This window comes from Rhinatrema bivittatum, chromosome 17, assembly GCF_901001135.1.
Source record: "Rhinatrema bivittatum chromosome 17, aRhiBiv1.1, whole genome shotgun sequence".
Lineage (NCBI taxonomy): Eukaryota > Metazoa > Chordata > Amphibia > Gymnophiona > Rhinatrematidae > Rhinatrema > Rhinatrema bivittatum.
The window spans coordinates 21,706,681-21,724,606 of NC_042631.1; the positions used below are offsets into that span (position 1 = coordinate 21,706,681).

The window sequence follows — 17,926 nt, forward strand, 5'->3', positions numbered from 1 at the left end:
GCTCCCGCGGCCCTCCCGCTTCCCGTAGAACGGCGACACGGTCCAGCGCGCAACTACAAATCCCGAAGTGCTCAGCGCCCCGCTAGATGGGCCCGACCCGCTTTTAGCCATTTGTTTTAAAAAGCCCGCGACTGGCTGACCAAATATGGCGTAGGACGTTGTTATGCTGAGGAGGGCGCCGCATATGCTAATTTATGCTAAGGAGCTGGCTGGCTGGCCGCGCCGGCTCTCGCTGGGAGGCAGCGTGTGAAAGTTTGGAGATTTTGCGGTTGGGGGGTGAGTAAGGGATGCGTGTCCGGGGGTGGGGTGGCCCCCCCAGGTCCTCTCTCCCGGTTGGCCCCGGCCGCTCGGCGGGAGGATGTACGGGGAGCGGGGGAAGCGCCGCTGCGGGCACCAAACAAAAGATGGAACACGCGGCGAGCGAAACAGGACGCGTCCCGGGGTCTCGCGCTCGTCGGCCCTCCGGGGTTCCTCATGCAAGGGCTGGATGGGGGTGCGGCGCCCATTCCCCCCCCCCCTTCTGATCGTAGATCTATCTGCCCAACTTGCAGCAAAGCCACCTGGCCGGGTGGAAAGCGATGCGCTTTGTCTTCTTTTTCTCAATGGGGGGGGGGTGTCGGGCGGGGGCGCGCGCTATATTCCGCTGCCCGTGCATCGGACATTTACGTGCCTTTCCACCTGTCTGGGCCCGAGAGGCGAGCCACGCGCAGAGCTAATGGTGTTCTCTCCCCTTTGTTCCTGGACCGCGCAGAGTTTGCAGGTTGACGGCTATGTTCGGCTTCCACAAGTCCAAGATCTATCGCAGCCTGGCCGGATGCTGCATCTGCAAAACCAAGTCCTCTAGCTCCCGCTTCACAGGCAGCCAGAGATACCAGGAGAGCTTCAGGCTGTGCTTCGGGTAAGTCCCACGTGCTGCTGCTGGGCCTCTTCTTCTTCACGCGCATCCCGGTGGCAGCCACTCGTTCCCTGCACCGGGAATCGGACACTTGCAACAATAAGGGTGTGGCCACGCACCTTTTTGTTCCCAAAATGAAAAAAGTGCACTTTGCCAGCAGCAGAACCAACTGATTGATTGTTGCCCTTTTCTTAAAAAAAAGTTTAGTAAACAGAGATTAAAAGGCAAAAAAAATCTTAACTTTGCTGATAGAACCTTTGGAAAAACTATTTTAAAAGTTTTTTGGATTAAAAAAAAAAATCGCAATTGACAAAAGAGGACCAAGAGAAATCTGCCAATCCAGAGCCTGGCAAAATGTGATCTAGAACCAAACTTTAATATATTATACATATATGAAATATTGGTGAAACCTTCACGCACTATTTTTCCTGTTTGAGAGCATTACAGACTAATCTGTTTTCTTTTAGACCGATACATTAAAGTCGCGGGAGAGCCGGCAAGCACCCACTCTCCCGACACGCATGATTCAGTATCTGCCCGTATGCAAATGAGGGCCTGCGGTAAAAGGAGGCGTTAGGGACACTAGCGCATCCCCAGCGCCTCTTTTTTTAACAGAAGCAGCGGCTGTCAGCGGGTTTGACAGCCGACGCTCAATTTTACTGGCATCTGTTCTCGAACCCGCTGACAGCCACGGGTTCGGAAAACGGATGCCAGCAAAATTGAGCTTCCGTCTTCCAGCCCATGGGCAGATTTTTAATTTTTGAGGCCTCTGACTTAATATCACTATGATATTAAATCGGAGGGCCTACAGAAAAGCATTTTTTTCTGCTTTTCTGTAGACTTTCCCGGTGCCGGTCCCGGCCGGTCGAAATTAAAATGTGCGGCTTCACTGCACACTCTACTTTCTGTATCGCGCGGGAATGACTTAATAGAGCCCACAACATGCATTTGCATGTTGTGGGCGCTATTAAAATCTAAAAAAATCTAAATATAAAGATCTAAAATAAATAAATTAGTTTCGGGGGGTTGGCCGCGTGTTTTCCACACGCTATTACCCCTTACTGTATAAGGGGTAAAAATAGCGCATTGAAAACGCGAAACGTCGGCCCGTTTGTATGCTTGTGTAGTGAAGTCTGATTTCTAGAGCACATTCTATTACTGGATCTTGTAGCTTGCCAAACAGCACCTCTTGGACCCTCTCTGCTCCAGCAAAAGCATCAATTGTCCATCCCCTGACTTGATTATGAGCTAAAAAGACTGCCTTTCCAGTTTTACAAGTGTGTTCAGCCGAGTGCCCTTGCTGCAACCCCTTCCTTTTTATAGGATGCTCATATTTTTTCGGACAGCTGCTTTGCGTTAAAGTTTGGTTTTCCTGTTGCAGTTTCATTGGACTTTCGGGGAGTCCCACGTGATTGCTATTTTAGTAGCACCAAGTGCTAAATATTTTTAGCACAGATGATGCGAGGTATAACACAGGATAGTTTACTTCCAATTTGCTACACAATTTTATTAAGTGCATCAAAGGGTTTTGTTTTTTTTTTTTTAAACTTCAATAGTTAGAAGTGGCATTTCAATTTAACTGGCCCCTCTCTAACCATTACATTTAATTTAAAACTGGAAGCTCTCTGGTCCAGGCCTGAGTGCTCCAGGACATCCTGAACCTGCGAGACACTACTCCAGGACCAGAAAGCCCTACCTATCTACTTCCACACACCCCCCCCCCCCCCTCCCAATCTGCTGGGATGGGTAAGTGAATGGGGGAGATGGGGAGGCATCATACATGGTGTGGAATGCAGTGGAGGAAATAGAAGGGGAGGCCTGGAGTCAGGGAGGGGAGAGCCCAGGTCTGTAGATACCCATATTGCAGATCCCATGTCTAAGGGTTGCTAGTTAGTGAATACCAGATGGATGGGCGGCTGATTCACTTCTCAGAGAAGAATCAAAGTATCAGGGTAGTAATTCCAAATGCAGTTCATTAGCATGCATTAGTATAGAACGTGAGCTAGTCAGATACATTTACTTCCTGCTTAGAGCACATTCTTCATGCACTAAAACCCTTACAAAAATGAGCATTAAAGGCAGAGGAAAACAGTGTGCTAAGCCTAGTGAGCTTTTAGTCCATTGGCTTGTTAGGCTCTCCCTATCCGCGGGAAGGATTAGTAAGTGCAGTCAGTACTTTTGTGGTTAGGAAGTTAATAACAGATACTCTTTTTAGTAAAGCTGGCAACAGGAAAAAGGCATTAGCACACTATATTTACACACGGATCTGTTTGCTGAAGGAAGACAAGCCTGTAATTCTGAGGAGGCCTTTTGATGTAGAAGTGCTCCATTTGTAGATAACCCAGTGCTGGCCAGAGAAAAGACAGCTGTCCCAGGGAAAGTGGGTAAGAGTGCGGATATGCGTACCTCAGCTGTGAGGCAGAGTGGGTTGGGGTAGTGGCAGTGGTGACCTGATCTCTTCCATCGAGCACACAGAGCTGACAGCCAGAGGTTAGGTGTGCTCGGACAGGAGGCTTGACAGTACGCGGGCAGAGGGCCACATTGGAGGATCGGTGCACTATCTCTGGCTTGCAGTTTCTGCACTGTTTTGTTACCTGTGTGTAGGGCGTCGGGCACCAGTGGTGCTTCTGGAATAGGGCCTGGCTCTCTTTTGAAGTACTTGTCATTTAAGGTGAGGAGTGAAGAGAACCAGCGCTGTCGCAGTCAAGCTTAAGGGGCCATAAATAGGCTGTGATGAGAGGCGCTTGTTACTTTGAGAAGTTGCTAGTAACTTGTTCTCGTCTAGCTTGCTGGAGGACCGCTCCGGAGAAATCTGTAACGCCTGTGTGTTGCTGGTGAAGAGGTGGAAAAAACTGCCCCCGGGATCCAAAAAGAACTGGAACCATGTAAGTAAGCAGAATAAATAGCCTCTTGTTAAATCTCCTTCCCTGTAAAGCATGATTTATAAAATACAATTTTCCAAACCACTTTTACATTCCCCGGTCATAGCCTGTCTTGTCTCTGCCCGATTCCTGTATCCTGATAAAACCCTTCCCCTCCCTCTCATTTACTGTGAACAGAAAGACACGACCAAAGGTTGATGCAGTGGTTTGGCTTTCTCTCCTGTAGGTAGTGGATGCACGGGCCGGACCAGGCTTCAAATTTACAAAACCTAAAAGGATTAAGAGAATCGTTAGCCTGAAGCAGAAAAGGAAGCGGAAGGCTATTCGGAAACTAAAAAGGCAAAGTAAGTGAATTCTTGTAGCCGTCTAGTGGGAGTGTGTGTGTGTGTGTGTTGCACTCAGTATGAAGAGTGCGGGATGCCACCTCGCACCTTTTCGGTAACTGCCTCAGAGCAGTTGCTGGACGGTAGTGTTTGCATATCGCACATGCCCATGGCAGGTGCAGTATTGTAAGGCAGAGTGAAAGGCGACTGTCAGAAATCCTTGTTCTCATCCTTTTGACCGTACCCTTGGGAGCTTGGGCTACTTAGAGAATGGGGTTACAGAATGCGTTTTTAGGCTCCTCATTTAATAGAAGCTTGCACAAGCTGGCAACATTGACGGGGATTCAGAAAACCCGATGTCTCTAGGGCTACCAGAGTGCCAGGGCAGCTGCTGCTTGCCACGTTCCATGATTTCCGTGTTCTCTTCATCCTGCGTTAGGATGAATGTAAACATTAGAAATGCATCTGCTATAATCCACAGTGCATGCCTTATTTTTGGTACTGAAGAACTTTGGATAATTTAAAGAAAAAAAAATCCAGGGACACAAGAAGTTAAAATACTTGGACATGTCAAAAGAGACTCAAGAATCCCAGGTCTTGGTTATTGCATCATGAGCCATAGGCTTTTACTGCTGATCACTCATCCAAATCTCTTTCCCCTTAACTATCACTGGAATGCCTTCTATGATTCACTCACATTCCTGCTAACGTTTTTTTTATCATTCTATTCTGACCTGAGTAAGAGTATTAGCACCCAAAAGCTAGTCAAAATTGTATTTAATTCAATAAAAAGTTCTCTCCCTGTATTTGGCATTTTTTCTCTTTATTAGTATAAAGACGTATCAGAAAAACCATCCAGGGTTCGCGTTTGTTGCTTCACCTGCCCTATTATAGACAAACTATGCCAGTCAAACGTTTTACGTTTTGTGAATATAAGGGTCAAACTACAATCACTGCCCAGACGCCCATGCCCCCCCTCCCCCAACCCATGCTTACTGTGCACCCACACTCACACAGTGAGCGAATAACAGCCGATCATAACTTTGCTCAAAAGAACCCATTTTTTCCTGCAGGTATTTGTTTTTTTTTTATTTATTAAACTGCTTAAGCCTCTTCATCCGGGACTCTTTCCGATCTTTACCGTTCCATTCGGAGGAACGATGCCGGTGCGTTCTAGCTGCGGATTCTAGAACTTACTACGATATGCGGAATATAAAGAAACGGGCAGCATTTAATGTTCCTCTCCGGCGTTTGTAAACTTCTATCCTGTGGTTGCTTTTAGTTGGTAGCTGCTCTCCACTTTGTAAATTTTTCTCTTGTCCTTAACAGCAATCTAGTGAAGGAGAATTTAATGGTTGTTGTGTGTGTGTTTTTTTGTTTCCCATTCGTTTCCAGATTCCGATGCTCACAGCACATCCAGCGGCTCCCCCTCCCAGTCCCCCAGCTACAGCCATCAATCTGATGAAAGCTCTGATGCAGAGGATCAGAGAATCAATCCCTCTGTACCAGTTTTCTCATTTTTGGACCTTACCTATTGGAAAAGGTATTTCTTCTTAGCATTTAGAAAACAATTTTTTAAGCTCTTGACTGATTTAAAAAGCAAATTTTTTTTTTCCTTAAACCCATGATCGTGTGTACCTTCTTACATCCCTTTACAATGAAAGGTGTGTTGGACTCAGTGAATTGGCACTGTAGAATTCAGAGCCTTTCAAATCCCTCCTTTGGTTTGAATGTGGCCCAGTTTGATATTAACTGCCAGTTGCTATTTCATGCTGAATGGCGTGGCAGCTGATCTGCTAATCCTGGCACGAAGGCTGGGGGCGTATGGAAGAGCTGGTGGGTGACATTGCCTCCTGCACCTGATTTGATTGCCCCGGTAAGGTTCAGGATCTGTAACCGCACCTCTCCGAATTGTGTTCTGCTGTTTTGGGCAATGGTTGCGTTAGGTTTTTTTTCCTAACACGAGCTTTCGTTTTGTTTGCAGGCAGAAGATTTGCTGTGGGATCATCTACAAGGGCAGGTTTGGGGAAATTCTGATCGATCCGCGTCTCTTTAAACCGTGTTGCTCTCGCAAGAGAGAACCCGAGTGCTGTGAGCAGCCCAACACCCTGTCGCCTTAAAACTGGAAAGTCAGAACTGTAGAAATCCTGGATGTAGCATAGCATTGTCAGGGCATTCTCTGAACCTCAGAATAATTCTGTCTCCAGTGGAGCACACCCATTCTTTGCACACTTATCTTGTAAATGGTCTCACTAATGTCACACAAACGGGAGGGATTTTTCTTGTAGGATTTTTTTTTTTTGTAAATATGATCTTGGTTTTTGGTAGAAGCATATTTTTATATATTTTGTCTGAAATTTGTTTCTTTTATAATATGTAATTTTTGAACCTGGAAGACTAATTTTATCTGCTATTAGAGAGATGCATTTCTCAGCTTTGGATACTGTTAATTCTATAGTGCTGGGGTTTTTTTGTTTATTATATATACATATTTTTTTATTTTTTTTTAAAGACATGGACCTAAGTCAGATGATTGCAAGAAACAGAAGCATGTATAGTGCTCTGAGTAACTTTGTGTATAATTCAGGTAACAGTACCTCTTCCACTGCTCTTTGTAAAGGATACGATACTCTTTTTAACACTATGCATTGTTTTCTCTGTCCGAATATTCTGTTTTATATGAAGAGTCGGGCCTAGCTAACATTCTCATTCATAGAATGTACCTAAAGTAGATGTGTGTGCCCTTTGCCTTAATTAGAGAAAGAGGGGAGAAGGAGGTTGAGATTTTGGTTCAAACCATGGAGAAGGAGCAGCTTCCTCTTGGATGGAATTTCTTTATGGTTCTCATGATTTTTGTCTTTAAAGGCGATGACCGTTCTGCTTTTTTCCCCACTGCTAGTGGGGCAGGTTAAGTGGCTTGCACCAGATTTACCAAAAATCCTTTTTAATAGATACAACATGGAAGAAACCGTTTTTTTACTTTCCATCGGGGAGCAAAGATATATTTAAAAAAAAAAAAAAAAAAGTGTATTTGGATTTAATTCTAGACCCGAGCTCAAGGTAAACTTACCTTCAGCTGACTGCAGGGTATTTTCCCTGTCCCCAGAGGGCTCACAGTCTGTTTGTACCTGGGGCAATGGAGAGTGAAATAACTTGCCCAAGATCCCGGCCTCAGTGGGAGAAGCTGGATTTGAACCCTGGTTTCCATGGCTCTGAGAACTAGGCTTGTCCTTAACCATAACTGCAATGTTAACTTAACTTGTTTTCTATGTGAAAATTACATCTCTCTTGATTTGAAATTTTTTTTTTTTTTCCAGTTAAATATGTAGATTGGCCTGCAGCCTACTCTGGGGGTGCACCGGTGTGCAGACTCGCCAGTTGAATTGAATGATTTAGTGTTTACATGCATGCCACGCTGCTTGCCAAGCCCGCACCGTCTCTCTGGGCAGAGAATATCAAGACCTTTTTTTTTTTTTTGGCTGGGGTCGTGAAACGGGAACTAGCCCCTGACTTCATCTTTTGATAGTCTTATCAAATCTGCATTCTCGTAACGTTAGTAGAAAGAGCTTTAGATTTAAAAGATATCCCTGTTGTGACTGATACAGCCCTTGGCGTGTAGGGTTACTGTAGTCATGGGAGGATTTCACTTGGCAGTAGCTCCCAGTCTAGAATAATCTTCCTTGCAAGAACACAGTCTGGAAGCTGCAGTTTTTAAATCACTCTCTCAAGGAAAGACGTTCCCTGTTCTAAGAACCACGTGGACTGGTGAAAGAAACCCCTCGAGCAGAGCGGTGACCCAGCGGCAGTCCATCCCAAATCCAAGCACCAGCCTCCCAGCCTTGGGCTGAATGGGGCTGCGCTCTTAGCCTTTTGGAGGGGGGGGGTTCCTGCTGGGGACATCCGTGGGCCATGTGAGCCTTTGCCTTTAGCTGGAGGTGGCTGGGGCTCTGTAGCCATGCAAGGGAGGCGAGACGGGGTCCACCTAACGGTTCCTGACTGTTGCAGAGCTTTCTGGTAACTGGGGAGGGAAAAGGTGTGTATTTTGTGTTGTGTTTTTTTTTTTTTTTTTTTGCTAGGCTGCCCAACTTAGGTTAAGGGGGTGGGGGGAGCCACAAACCAGAGCTGGAAAAAGTCCTGCTCTATTTTTTTTCACGCTTTACTCTGATGTTACTATGAAAATTCCTGCAGGTGAGGGCTGCATTCTCAGCTATAATGATGATGCTGTGGCCTCCGAGACTAGCAAAACCTGCCTTTTGTCTTTCATGAGATACATTACCCGCTGGAATGAGCCGAGTCCTGGTCTTTTAAAGGCCCTGCAGCTTGTCTGCCTGTACCCTGCCCTGGGGTTTTGTGGCCCCCCTAGATACGTAGAAATAAAGGTCACCAAAAGAAGGATGCCAGTAGAATTTAGAGAACTTTTATTAAGACTTGCAGTAACGGCCTTAGGAGCAGGAGTGAAATGTAGTAACATTAGAAGCAAGGATCAGATTTGAGTAACGTGTGTGGTTGTGAGGGGGGGGGGGGGACTAGGTTGTTTTCTATTTTATTTGTTCCAGTTCAGTGCAATACACTTAGCACGGGGATTTAAGTGGATCTTGCATCGACTGAAGCTTATTGCAATAGGTGCTCAGTAGAGAACATTTTCCTTGACATGGATTGAGGGGCGGTGTTACTTGTCCTGCTGTTTTGACACGTGCAGTTGTGTGTTGTAACTTTTTTTTTTTTTTGTATTCTATAATCTATAAATATTTTAAGAGGATGTTTTCACTTAACAGCCATGACCTTTTGTAATGCAAACAAAAATAATTCAAAAGGAGAGCTTACATTTGTCTTCCATTTGTCAAAAGAAAGTATGTCACAAATAAAACTGGTGACCAAATGTTTTTTTCTTTTTACTAAAATATCCAGCTTGAAATAAAAACACTATTTTGTTTTTATTAAGATTTGTCTATCAGACCTTTCTGTAAAAAAAAAAAAAAAAACCCAACAAAAAAACTAAGCAAATGCCTTTTTGGTAACACAAATGATATTGAACAATTTTTTTTTTAATCCTGCTTTCCTTGCCACCACTGTAACTTATTTTGAATGCTGCCAGTCTTCTGGTTCCTGGAAATAGCTGAGAATTCTGTTCTATAATGCACTTTTTGATCAGATGTTTGGAGATGCTGTACTCAGTTTATGTATATGCCTTGTAATACTTTTTTATAATAAAAACAATGAATGAAAAATGTTCTCATTTTAGTCTTCATAAAAATATAGAACGAAGGAAATAATTTGCACAGTGGTCTCGTGAAGTCCAGGTGCCGTGTTAACTTTCACCAAGGCCCCTGTATGAATGGATTCCTAAGAACATAAAAAATTGCCATGCGGGGTCAGACCAAGGGCCCATCAAGCCTAGCATCCTGTTTCCAACAGAGGCCAAACCAGGCCACAAGAACCTGGCAAGTACCCAAACACCAAGAAGATCCCTTGCTAGTGATAGCAATGGCTATTTTCTAAGTCAACTTGATTGATTGATTAATTAATGGACTTCTCCTCCAAGAACTTGTCCAAACCTTTTTTTAAACCCAGCTACACTAACTGCACTAACCACGTCCTCTGGCAACAAATTCCAGAGCTTAATTGTGCGTTGAGTGAGAGAGAAATTTCTCCGATTAGTTTTAAATGTGCCCCATGCTAACTTCATGGAATTGCCCCCTAGTCTTTCTATTATCTGAAAGAGTAAATAACAGATTCACATTTACCCATACTGTTTTGCTTCTTTTCACTGCCACCACACGCTGACCTGAGGAATGCAATGAATTGTCTGCAAAGACAGAGGTTCTTTAGCTGGGTAGCAGTTCCAGGGACACCCCAGCCAGTCGGACTTTCAGAATCTCCGCAACGAAGCTGCTGCATGGGCGAGATGGTGCAGTGGAGACCACGTTTATCTCCTGTCTCTTCCTGCCCACAATACATATTACCCCTCATCCCTTCTTCCCCCCGGTCACTTCAACTCTTAATGATACCATTTGTGCACCTGCAAGCTCAGGGAGGGGGAGAAGATCATGGAGAACTGAAGCAAGTCTGGGAAGGAAGAAATTAGTAAACAAGAAAAAAATATATTCAAGGGCCTCCAGGTTGTAGTTTCAGCACCTCTGCTTTAATGTATTATAAAAGGTAAACCCATCTCGTTTTCTCCAAGGAAGAGAGTTCTGTTTATAATAGAACAACTCTCATCCCTGGTGTGACTGAGTTGACCTCCCTAGGATGGTTTCTAGGCCTTTCATAATTCACAACAAAAGCAGCATAGATCGGAACGAGCCATACGTGGTGGGGGGGTGTGGGGGGGGTGTCCCACAGCCAGTCCTGTTTTCAAGCTACCCACCATGAAAATGCTGGCGTTTTGAGCAGACCCAATGCCATGAAGGGAGGTGAGAAGAGGCTCGGCACGTGAGCCGCTGTCTGCACCCTCCACCCCATGGGAAAGGAGCCACTGCTGCTGAAAACGGATCATGAGAGGAGCCCGTTGCCAAAAACGTGCACTGCCCCTAGTGGTGAAAGGAGCCACTGCCAAGTACAGTGGCCGCCCGTGTGGTGAGAGCATCTGTCACCAACTGGTGCCCCGGGCGGCGAGAGGACTCGCCGCCATGAACAAGGGCTGTCCTAGTAGTGAGAGTCCTGCCGCCACCACGAGCCGGAGCCGCTGCTGAAGATGGGAAAGAAAGGAGCTCTGTCTGAAGAGACTGTAGCTGGCATGAGATGCCCGGTAGGACCAGCAGCTGCTGCCAGTTGGAAGAGGGTACATCTCAGCCTGCTGGGAGGTGAAGGGGGGGGGGGGATGCTTCTGGGCGTGAATGGGAAGGCAGAAATGCCACTGCTTTTAGTATTTGAAGAATTTCTTTCTCCTGCCAGGTTTTCGGACTGTCGTAAAGGCCTCAATCCTGCCATTAGTTGACTACTGCAGTGCCACCTTCATCGGCTTACCTGCTGTGACTTTAAATGTGACTGCTCCCATGGTGATGTAAGCTGATAATTAAACTTTTTTGACCTTCTTTACTAGTTGCAGGTCTCTTTTTGTCTAGACGTGTATCTCCTGAAATGGTATGCATCAAAACTTATGTATAACCTGTGTTATTTGTTGGTATTAATAGAGTTGTATTTTATACTATATGGTTAATATTTATTATTTATTTTTAATTTTTATATACCGAAGTTCTTGTAGGGACTACAAATCACTCCGGTTTACATAAAACAATGAACTGCCCAACAGAGGGCGGAGCTTTACATAGAACTGTAGAACATATGGAACAATATAACTAGATGACAATTTAACATAGTGATAAATAAATATTATAGTTTAACTGGTAATACTAGATGACAATTTAACTAGATGACAATAACTAGATGACAATTTAACATAGTGATAAAATAAATATTATAGTTTAACTGGTAATACATAAAAATTATATTATTTAATATAAGCAGTATAACTATTTAATGTAGAATAAAGGCGTATTAACAGTGCCAAATATATATATAAAAATGAATTTTTTGAACTCAAAGAAAGTTGTTCAGTAGCAGAGTCTTAAAGCAGGACTTGGTGTGGTGTCCATGATTAGGAGATACCTATTATTTAGGATGTCTGTCCGTCAGAGTAGAATTAAGCGTCTGGGAAGGCTTGTTGGAAAAGAAAGGTCTTAAGTCTTTTTTTGAATTCTTGGTGACTAGTTTCTAATCTTAGATCTGGGGGAAGCGTGTTCCACTGGTGGGGGCCTGCTGAAGAAATCGCTCGTTTGCTCAATGAAGATTTTATTTGAGGAGCATGCAGTGTTCCTCTGTATGCGCTTCTGATTGGCCTGGAAGACGTGTGCGGTTGGAGTTGAGAGCTTAATGTGATGGGAGCTAGTTTGTTTGTCGCTTTGTGGATGATAGTGAGTACCTTATAGAGTATCCTTTGTTTAATGGGAAGCCAATGTAGATTGCGAAGGATTGGGGTGATATGCTCTTTTTTGTTAGTGCTTGTTGGTATTCTAGCCGCTGAATTCTGAACCATCTGTAATGGTTTGATGGTGTTGGTGGGTATTCCTAGAAGCAGGGAGTTGCAATAGTCGAGCTTAGAAAGAATGATGGATTGTAGTACTAGCCTGAAGTCGGAGAAGTAAAGGAGGGGTTTAAGTTTTTTGAGGACTTGCAGTTTGTAAAAGCAGTCCTTTGTGGTATTATTTACGAACTTTTTTAGGTTTAGATGGTTGTCTAGCCATGCTCCAAGGTCTCTGACGTCAGGTGAGAACGTGTTATTTGCGTTTGGTAGAGAGAGGCTGGAAGAGATTGTGAGTGGATCCTGGGAGACAATGAGCATTTCAGTTTTATTAGCATTCAATACTAAGTTGAGGCTTGAGAGTAAATTTTTAATAGGCTGAAGGCATTCGTTCCAGTAAGTGATCGTTTTTTGAAGGGATTCTGTAATCGGAAGAAGGATTTGTATGTCGTCTGCATAAAGGTAATGAGTAAGCTTGAGGTTTGAGAGTAGATGGCAGAGAGGGAGGAGGTAGATATTGAAGAGGGTGGGTGAAAGTGAGGATCCTTGCGGGACTCCTTGCTCAGTAAGGATTGGATGCGATTCTTTGTTGTTTATCCTTACTTTGTAGAATCTGTTGCTTAAGAAGGAATGAAACCATCTGAGAGCTGTGCCTTTGATCCCTATGTTGGCTAGTTGGTCTATTAGAGTAGAGTGTTTTACCGTATCAAACGCAGCAGAAAGATCTAGAAGAACAAGCAGGTAGGATTGTTTTTTCTCCAGATTAACTAGTATTGTGTCCGTGAGAGATAGTAGGAGCGATTCGGTGTTTAGGCATTTTCGGAAGCCATATTGAGCCTGGGATAGAATATTATGATCTTCCAAATAATCTGATAGTTGCTTGTTGACAATTTTTTCCATCAGTTTGGCGATGAGTGGTAAGTTTGCGATGGGTCTGAAATTAGCTGGGTCTGATGGGGAAGCGTTTGGTTTCTTTAGTAGTGGTTTCAGGATTGCTAATTTTAACTGGTTAGGAACTAAACCTTGAGAAAGGGATGTGTTGATAATTTCTGCAATTGGTTTTGAGATGGTGTTTGGTATGGCGATGAGGAGATTTGTTGGTAATGGGTCTGATGGGTGGGAGGAAGGTTTGAGTTTTTTGAGTGTGTTTTCAATCTCCAGTGAAGAAGTGAGCTCGAATGAATCCAGGCTTGTGTTTAGTTGTGGCAAGGCTGTGAGATGGTGTGTTAGGGTAAGGCTGTTGGATGTGATTGATTGTGTAAGGTTGGTGATTTTTGTCTTGAAGTAGTTGGCTAGTTCGTTTGCTTTGTTGAGAGCTTGGTGGTCTGGGATAGTAGGAGGAGATGGTTTAGTTAAAGAGGAGACGTACGAGAAGAGAGCCTTTGAGTCGAAAATGAAGTGGTGTATTTTTTTTGCATAGAATTCTTTCTTTGTTCTAAGGATGGTATTCCTCTAGGTGTTGAGGAGGGATTTGTAGATGGCATGTGTTGAAGCGGTTGGGTTTTTTCTCCAGCTTTGTTCTTTTTTTCTAAGAGATTGTTTTAGGGATTTAAGTTCGGGTGTAAACCAAGGTTTTCTATTGTCTAATGTAGGTTGTATAGTTTTGGTTGTAGTTGGGCAGATTTGATCTGCAATATTGTTGTTAATATTGATCCATGAGGTAGTTGCAGTTGTTGCGTCTGTGAGATCTAGTTGATTTAATATAATATAAATTGATTTAATATAGTTAATAAACTATAATTGGAAATATAGTTAATAAACTATAATTGTTTATATATAGTTAATATAGTTAATAAACTATAATTGGAATATAGTAATAAACTATTATGAAATATAGTTAATAAACTATATGAAATATAATGAAATATAGTTAATAAACTATAATTGGAAAAAAAAATGTGACTGCTCGTCCGATTTCAGGTTATAAAAGAAGCGACCAGATTACATCCGTCTTAATAGATCTCCATTGGCTTCCAATTGTCACATGCATTCGGCACAAAACAGCAGTCATATTTAAATTGATCTCTTCCTCTGCCACACTACGGTGCGACGCCCTGCTGCATGGGTGCTGGCCGACAGGCCAATTGCAATCATCGCAAAGGGCACCTTTGCGCTACGCCAGACAGAGTGGTATCCTCAGGAACTCCTTTCTAGAGGCATTGCCCCTGGCTGATGGAGTCAAAGCTTTCAAAACTTTGCTGAAACCCTGGTTATTTAAACAAGCATATTACTAGCCTTTTTGGGACTCTGAATAATTGCTTTATTCATGCTCCTGCCTGCTATGAACTTCATGCTTTGAATTTATCTATTCTTGTGAGTGTTTGTTTATATTTTTTTATGTCTGTTTTATTTATACATCACCTAGAGTACTGGTTTAGGCAGCAGCAGTACCCCACTTCACTCCCATCCGTGCCCAGCAGCAGCAGTACCCCACTTCACTCCCATCCTTGCCCAGCAGCAGCAGTACCCCACTTCACATCCATCCCCCAACATATCCCCCCTTTTTTTTTTTTTTATGTCCTTCTCCCAGTTGCTCTGTCACATTCCCCAGAGACGTCGGTCGCCGCATCCACATGCTTTCCCCTTGCCACTGCTACTGGGCAGACAGGGAGATATGGGGTGGGAGTGAATGTCAACAGGCGAGAGGCAAATCTTTTTAGTATCTGAATTTTTTTAATTTATATTCTGATATTTCAAAGCGGATTATGTTCAGGTACTGTAGGCTTTTCCCTATCCCCAGTCTTAAATTTGTACCTGAGGCAATGAGGGTGAAGCGACACGTCCACGGTCACAAGCAATTTATCTTGCTGCCACCCCTGCCCAGTATCCAGTCCCCCACCCATGCCACGCAGCAGTGATAAGGTGAGGCATGTGTAGACGGTGATTGCCTTCTCTGGGGAATTTGTACAATCAGAAAACTCTGAGGGGGCCCCCTGCCTCCCCCGGACCTCGTTCCAAAAAGATTGAAGTCCCCTGCATTAAACGTTGTTCAGGGATATGGCAGGGGAACAATATACGTTGCTGAGCCTGAGAGATCTCATTTTGGGTTCGCAGAAAAATACATAGGCACACACATTCACAAATGGGAGCCTGTACACAAAAGGACTGTCCAACCAGGAGGCGAGTGGATGAAAAATGTATGTTTAGTTTTGATATTTTTATATGTTTAAGGTAATTTAATTATGGTTATTTACGAAGGATCAGCAACTAAGGTTGAAGCCTTGACGATTGCCACTCCTGCTCATAGACTTTCAAACGTCTGCTAATTTAACCCCTCCGTGTGTCTATTTTGGGAGTCCAGAGGGCAATGTTTCCATTCGAAGAGAGACCCTGCTGTGCCGGATTCAGTTTTCACCTGTGGTCCTAGAGCCAGATATAGGCGGCTGGATGAACGCGATTGCTCGAACCTCACCCCAATCTGGCACGAGGTTATAACCGGTTGCCACGAGATGGCGCTGTTTACTCGCAGTTCAGCCAAACTGCAAAGTTTACGCAGCTCCTCCCACCCACTATTTGTGACCTGGTCTCGGACAATGACATCCAGCACTCCCGATACCCTTAATCGGGGATTGCATTGTTTGACTTTCCTTTTAAAAAGATGTCTACCATCGTCTGACCATACGCTGCTAAGTACGAAGTTATAAATAACCAAATTACTAATTATCACCAAGCCTCTTTCGATTTGGGTGAGGGATTTATTTTTTTTAAATCACCGGGTACATTCTGAATAATATAGTCATTGATCAGGCTGCACCGATTATTCTAGGACTCTCAACCTCCATGTGCACTTCCGAGTTTCCTGCATTTTCAGGCCGATATGGTACGGTGCGCCCGACAGAGCACCCCGTTTAGCACGTGAGTGGCCGCGCGTTTTTTGCTGCGTGTCTATTACCCCTTATACTGTAGTGGTTTAATGCATCAAACGTGTGGTGACCACCACCCCCGGAAACTAATACCGCTCATCATATACAAATGCATAATTGGGTTGGACTGGATGGTCCAGTCTATTTTTTTCTACATCATCTACCTTACTATGTAAATATGATTTAATATAGTTTAGTTCATTTGAAACTAGTCAAGGTTTGCCCCCTCCTGTCTAGATCAACCATTACAGAAACAATCCTTCTGCCAGAAGCCGCAGGCCAAGCCTCTCCCTCTGGAGCCTGAGTCATGCACACGCCAAGTCTGACCATAAGGGGTCACTGTTATGTAATGGGCTGGCAGCTCCAGGAACCTTGCTATCCGGCATGGCAGAGCATAGCACTGCGACAGAGCTATTATAATCATCATTCGTTAGTCTTCCCCCAAGTAATTCTTTTTACCTAGCGTTATTCCTCTATTCACAGCAATACATTCTAACCGCACATTTTGGAGCTGTGTTTGTGTTCCTTCATTAAGGGCTCATATAATTCCTTCTCTTTAGTTTGTAATGCAGTCTTTTGGCATTTACTTGTTATCCTTTACTTTAACAAAGCAAGGTTATTAAAAACAATCCTGCCTTAGATAGTCCACAGTAAATAATCCGTAAGACTGAAAACGATAAGGAGTTCTACCCAGTTTCTAAGTGGGAAAAGTCGTCATCTTTATACCTGGTCTTCACCAGCAGCAAATGGGACTGGTTAAGGCTGGCTCTTGATCGCACATCAGGAAAAGTATTTATTCTTTTTATTGTTCTAAAACTCATTCAGAGAGAGCGAGAGGAGAGAACATTTTATTCCTGCCTCGTACCAGCGGCTGTTTGAGTCCGGGGGTGAGTCCTGAGCCTACCCCGACAGAGGACTCCAGCTGCCGAGGAGCGTGATGTCAGGGAGTGGATCCAGAGGCGGGAACCGGAAGCGGCCTATATCATCGGCCGTTTTGCGGCGCGCAGCAGATGCCGGTGCACCGCCCAAACCGCACACGCCTGAGGGACGCGCAGTTTGAAGGGCTTTGCCGGGAGTCGCCAGAGGTCGCCTGGACTATTAGTAAGATTTGCTAAAAACTGTATTGCTATGTTTCTTTAGTTTAGTTACTAGATAACTGTTTTTCTTCTCTCCTAATACCATCTACTACTTAGTGGTTTATGGCTGCATAGATAGGGCAGAAGTGAAATATTTTCTGTGATTAGGTTATATGATAATTTCTTAATTGAATTATGCCTCCTAAACGAAAAGGGAAGGTGAGGGTTTTTCCCTCCTTTTCTTTGCCTTCACCTATACAACAGGAACTCACTTTATGATCTCTCCTGCATTAAAAAATAAAAGGTACCAATGATTCTGATGTGCCAGGCAGTCAGGAAGAGCAGCCTGGCCTGGCAGAGGAGGCTTCCTTAAGTCCGAACATTGGACTACCACCAGCACAGAGAGTTAGTGAGGAATATTTGGAGGGTGTATCTTTGGGAGCCATCAGTCCAGACCCTGAAGCTGGAAGTTTTCTAACCCGCAATACAGGATCTGGAGAAGAAAACACTCCTCCTATCAATGGGCTGCCTATAGAGGGTAGAATAGAGAAGCTGGAAACAGCTGGTCCCAGAAGGGAAGAAGGACATCCAACCATTGGTGTAATATCGGGATCCCTAACCCGTCCAGTTGTGGTAACATTAGACACATTATGAAAAATGATGGCTGGTATGTTATCAAATATAAAAGAGTTAGAAGAGAAAGCAGATGCATTAAGTGCTGGAAGTCAGCAAGATTTCTTACATACACAAAAACAGATTAAAGATTCTGCTGATAGAATCAAAAGTCTGGAAGAAAGAGAGAAAAAAGTTCAAGAATTTAACATGGCTGTGGTTAAAGATAGAGAGATATTAACAAGGAGAATAGAA

General features: G+C 44.0%; 1 protein-coding gene across 1 annotated transcript; it reads left to right on the forward strand.

The window, feature by feature from the left end:
• LOC115079428 (SIN3-HDAC complex-associated factor-like) lies at positions 1 to 9,113 on the forward strand. Its single transcript, XM_029583019.1, has 6 exons — positions 1 to 276; positions 752 to 898; positions 3,681 to 3,780; positions 4,004 to 4,121; positions 5,496 to 5,643; positions 6,085 to 9,113. Exons 2-6 carry the CDS (start codon positions 771 to 773, stop codon positions 6,218 to 6,220), a joined length of 630 nt encoding a protein of 209 aa, XP_029438879.1. The 5' UTR covers positions 1 to 276; positions 752 to 770; the 3' UTR covers positions 6,221 to 9,113.
• Positions 9,114 to 17,926: the final 8,813 nt, after the last annotated feature.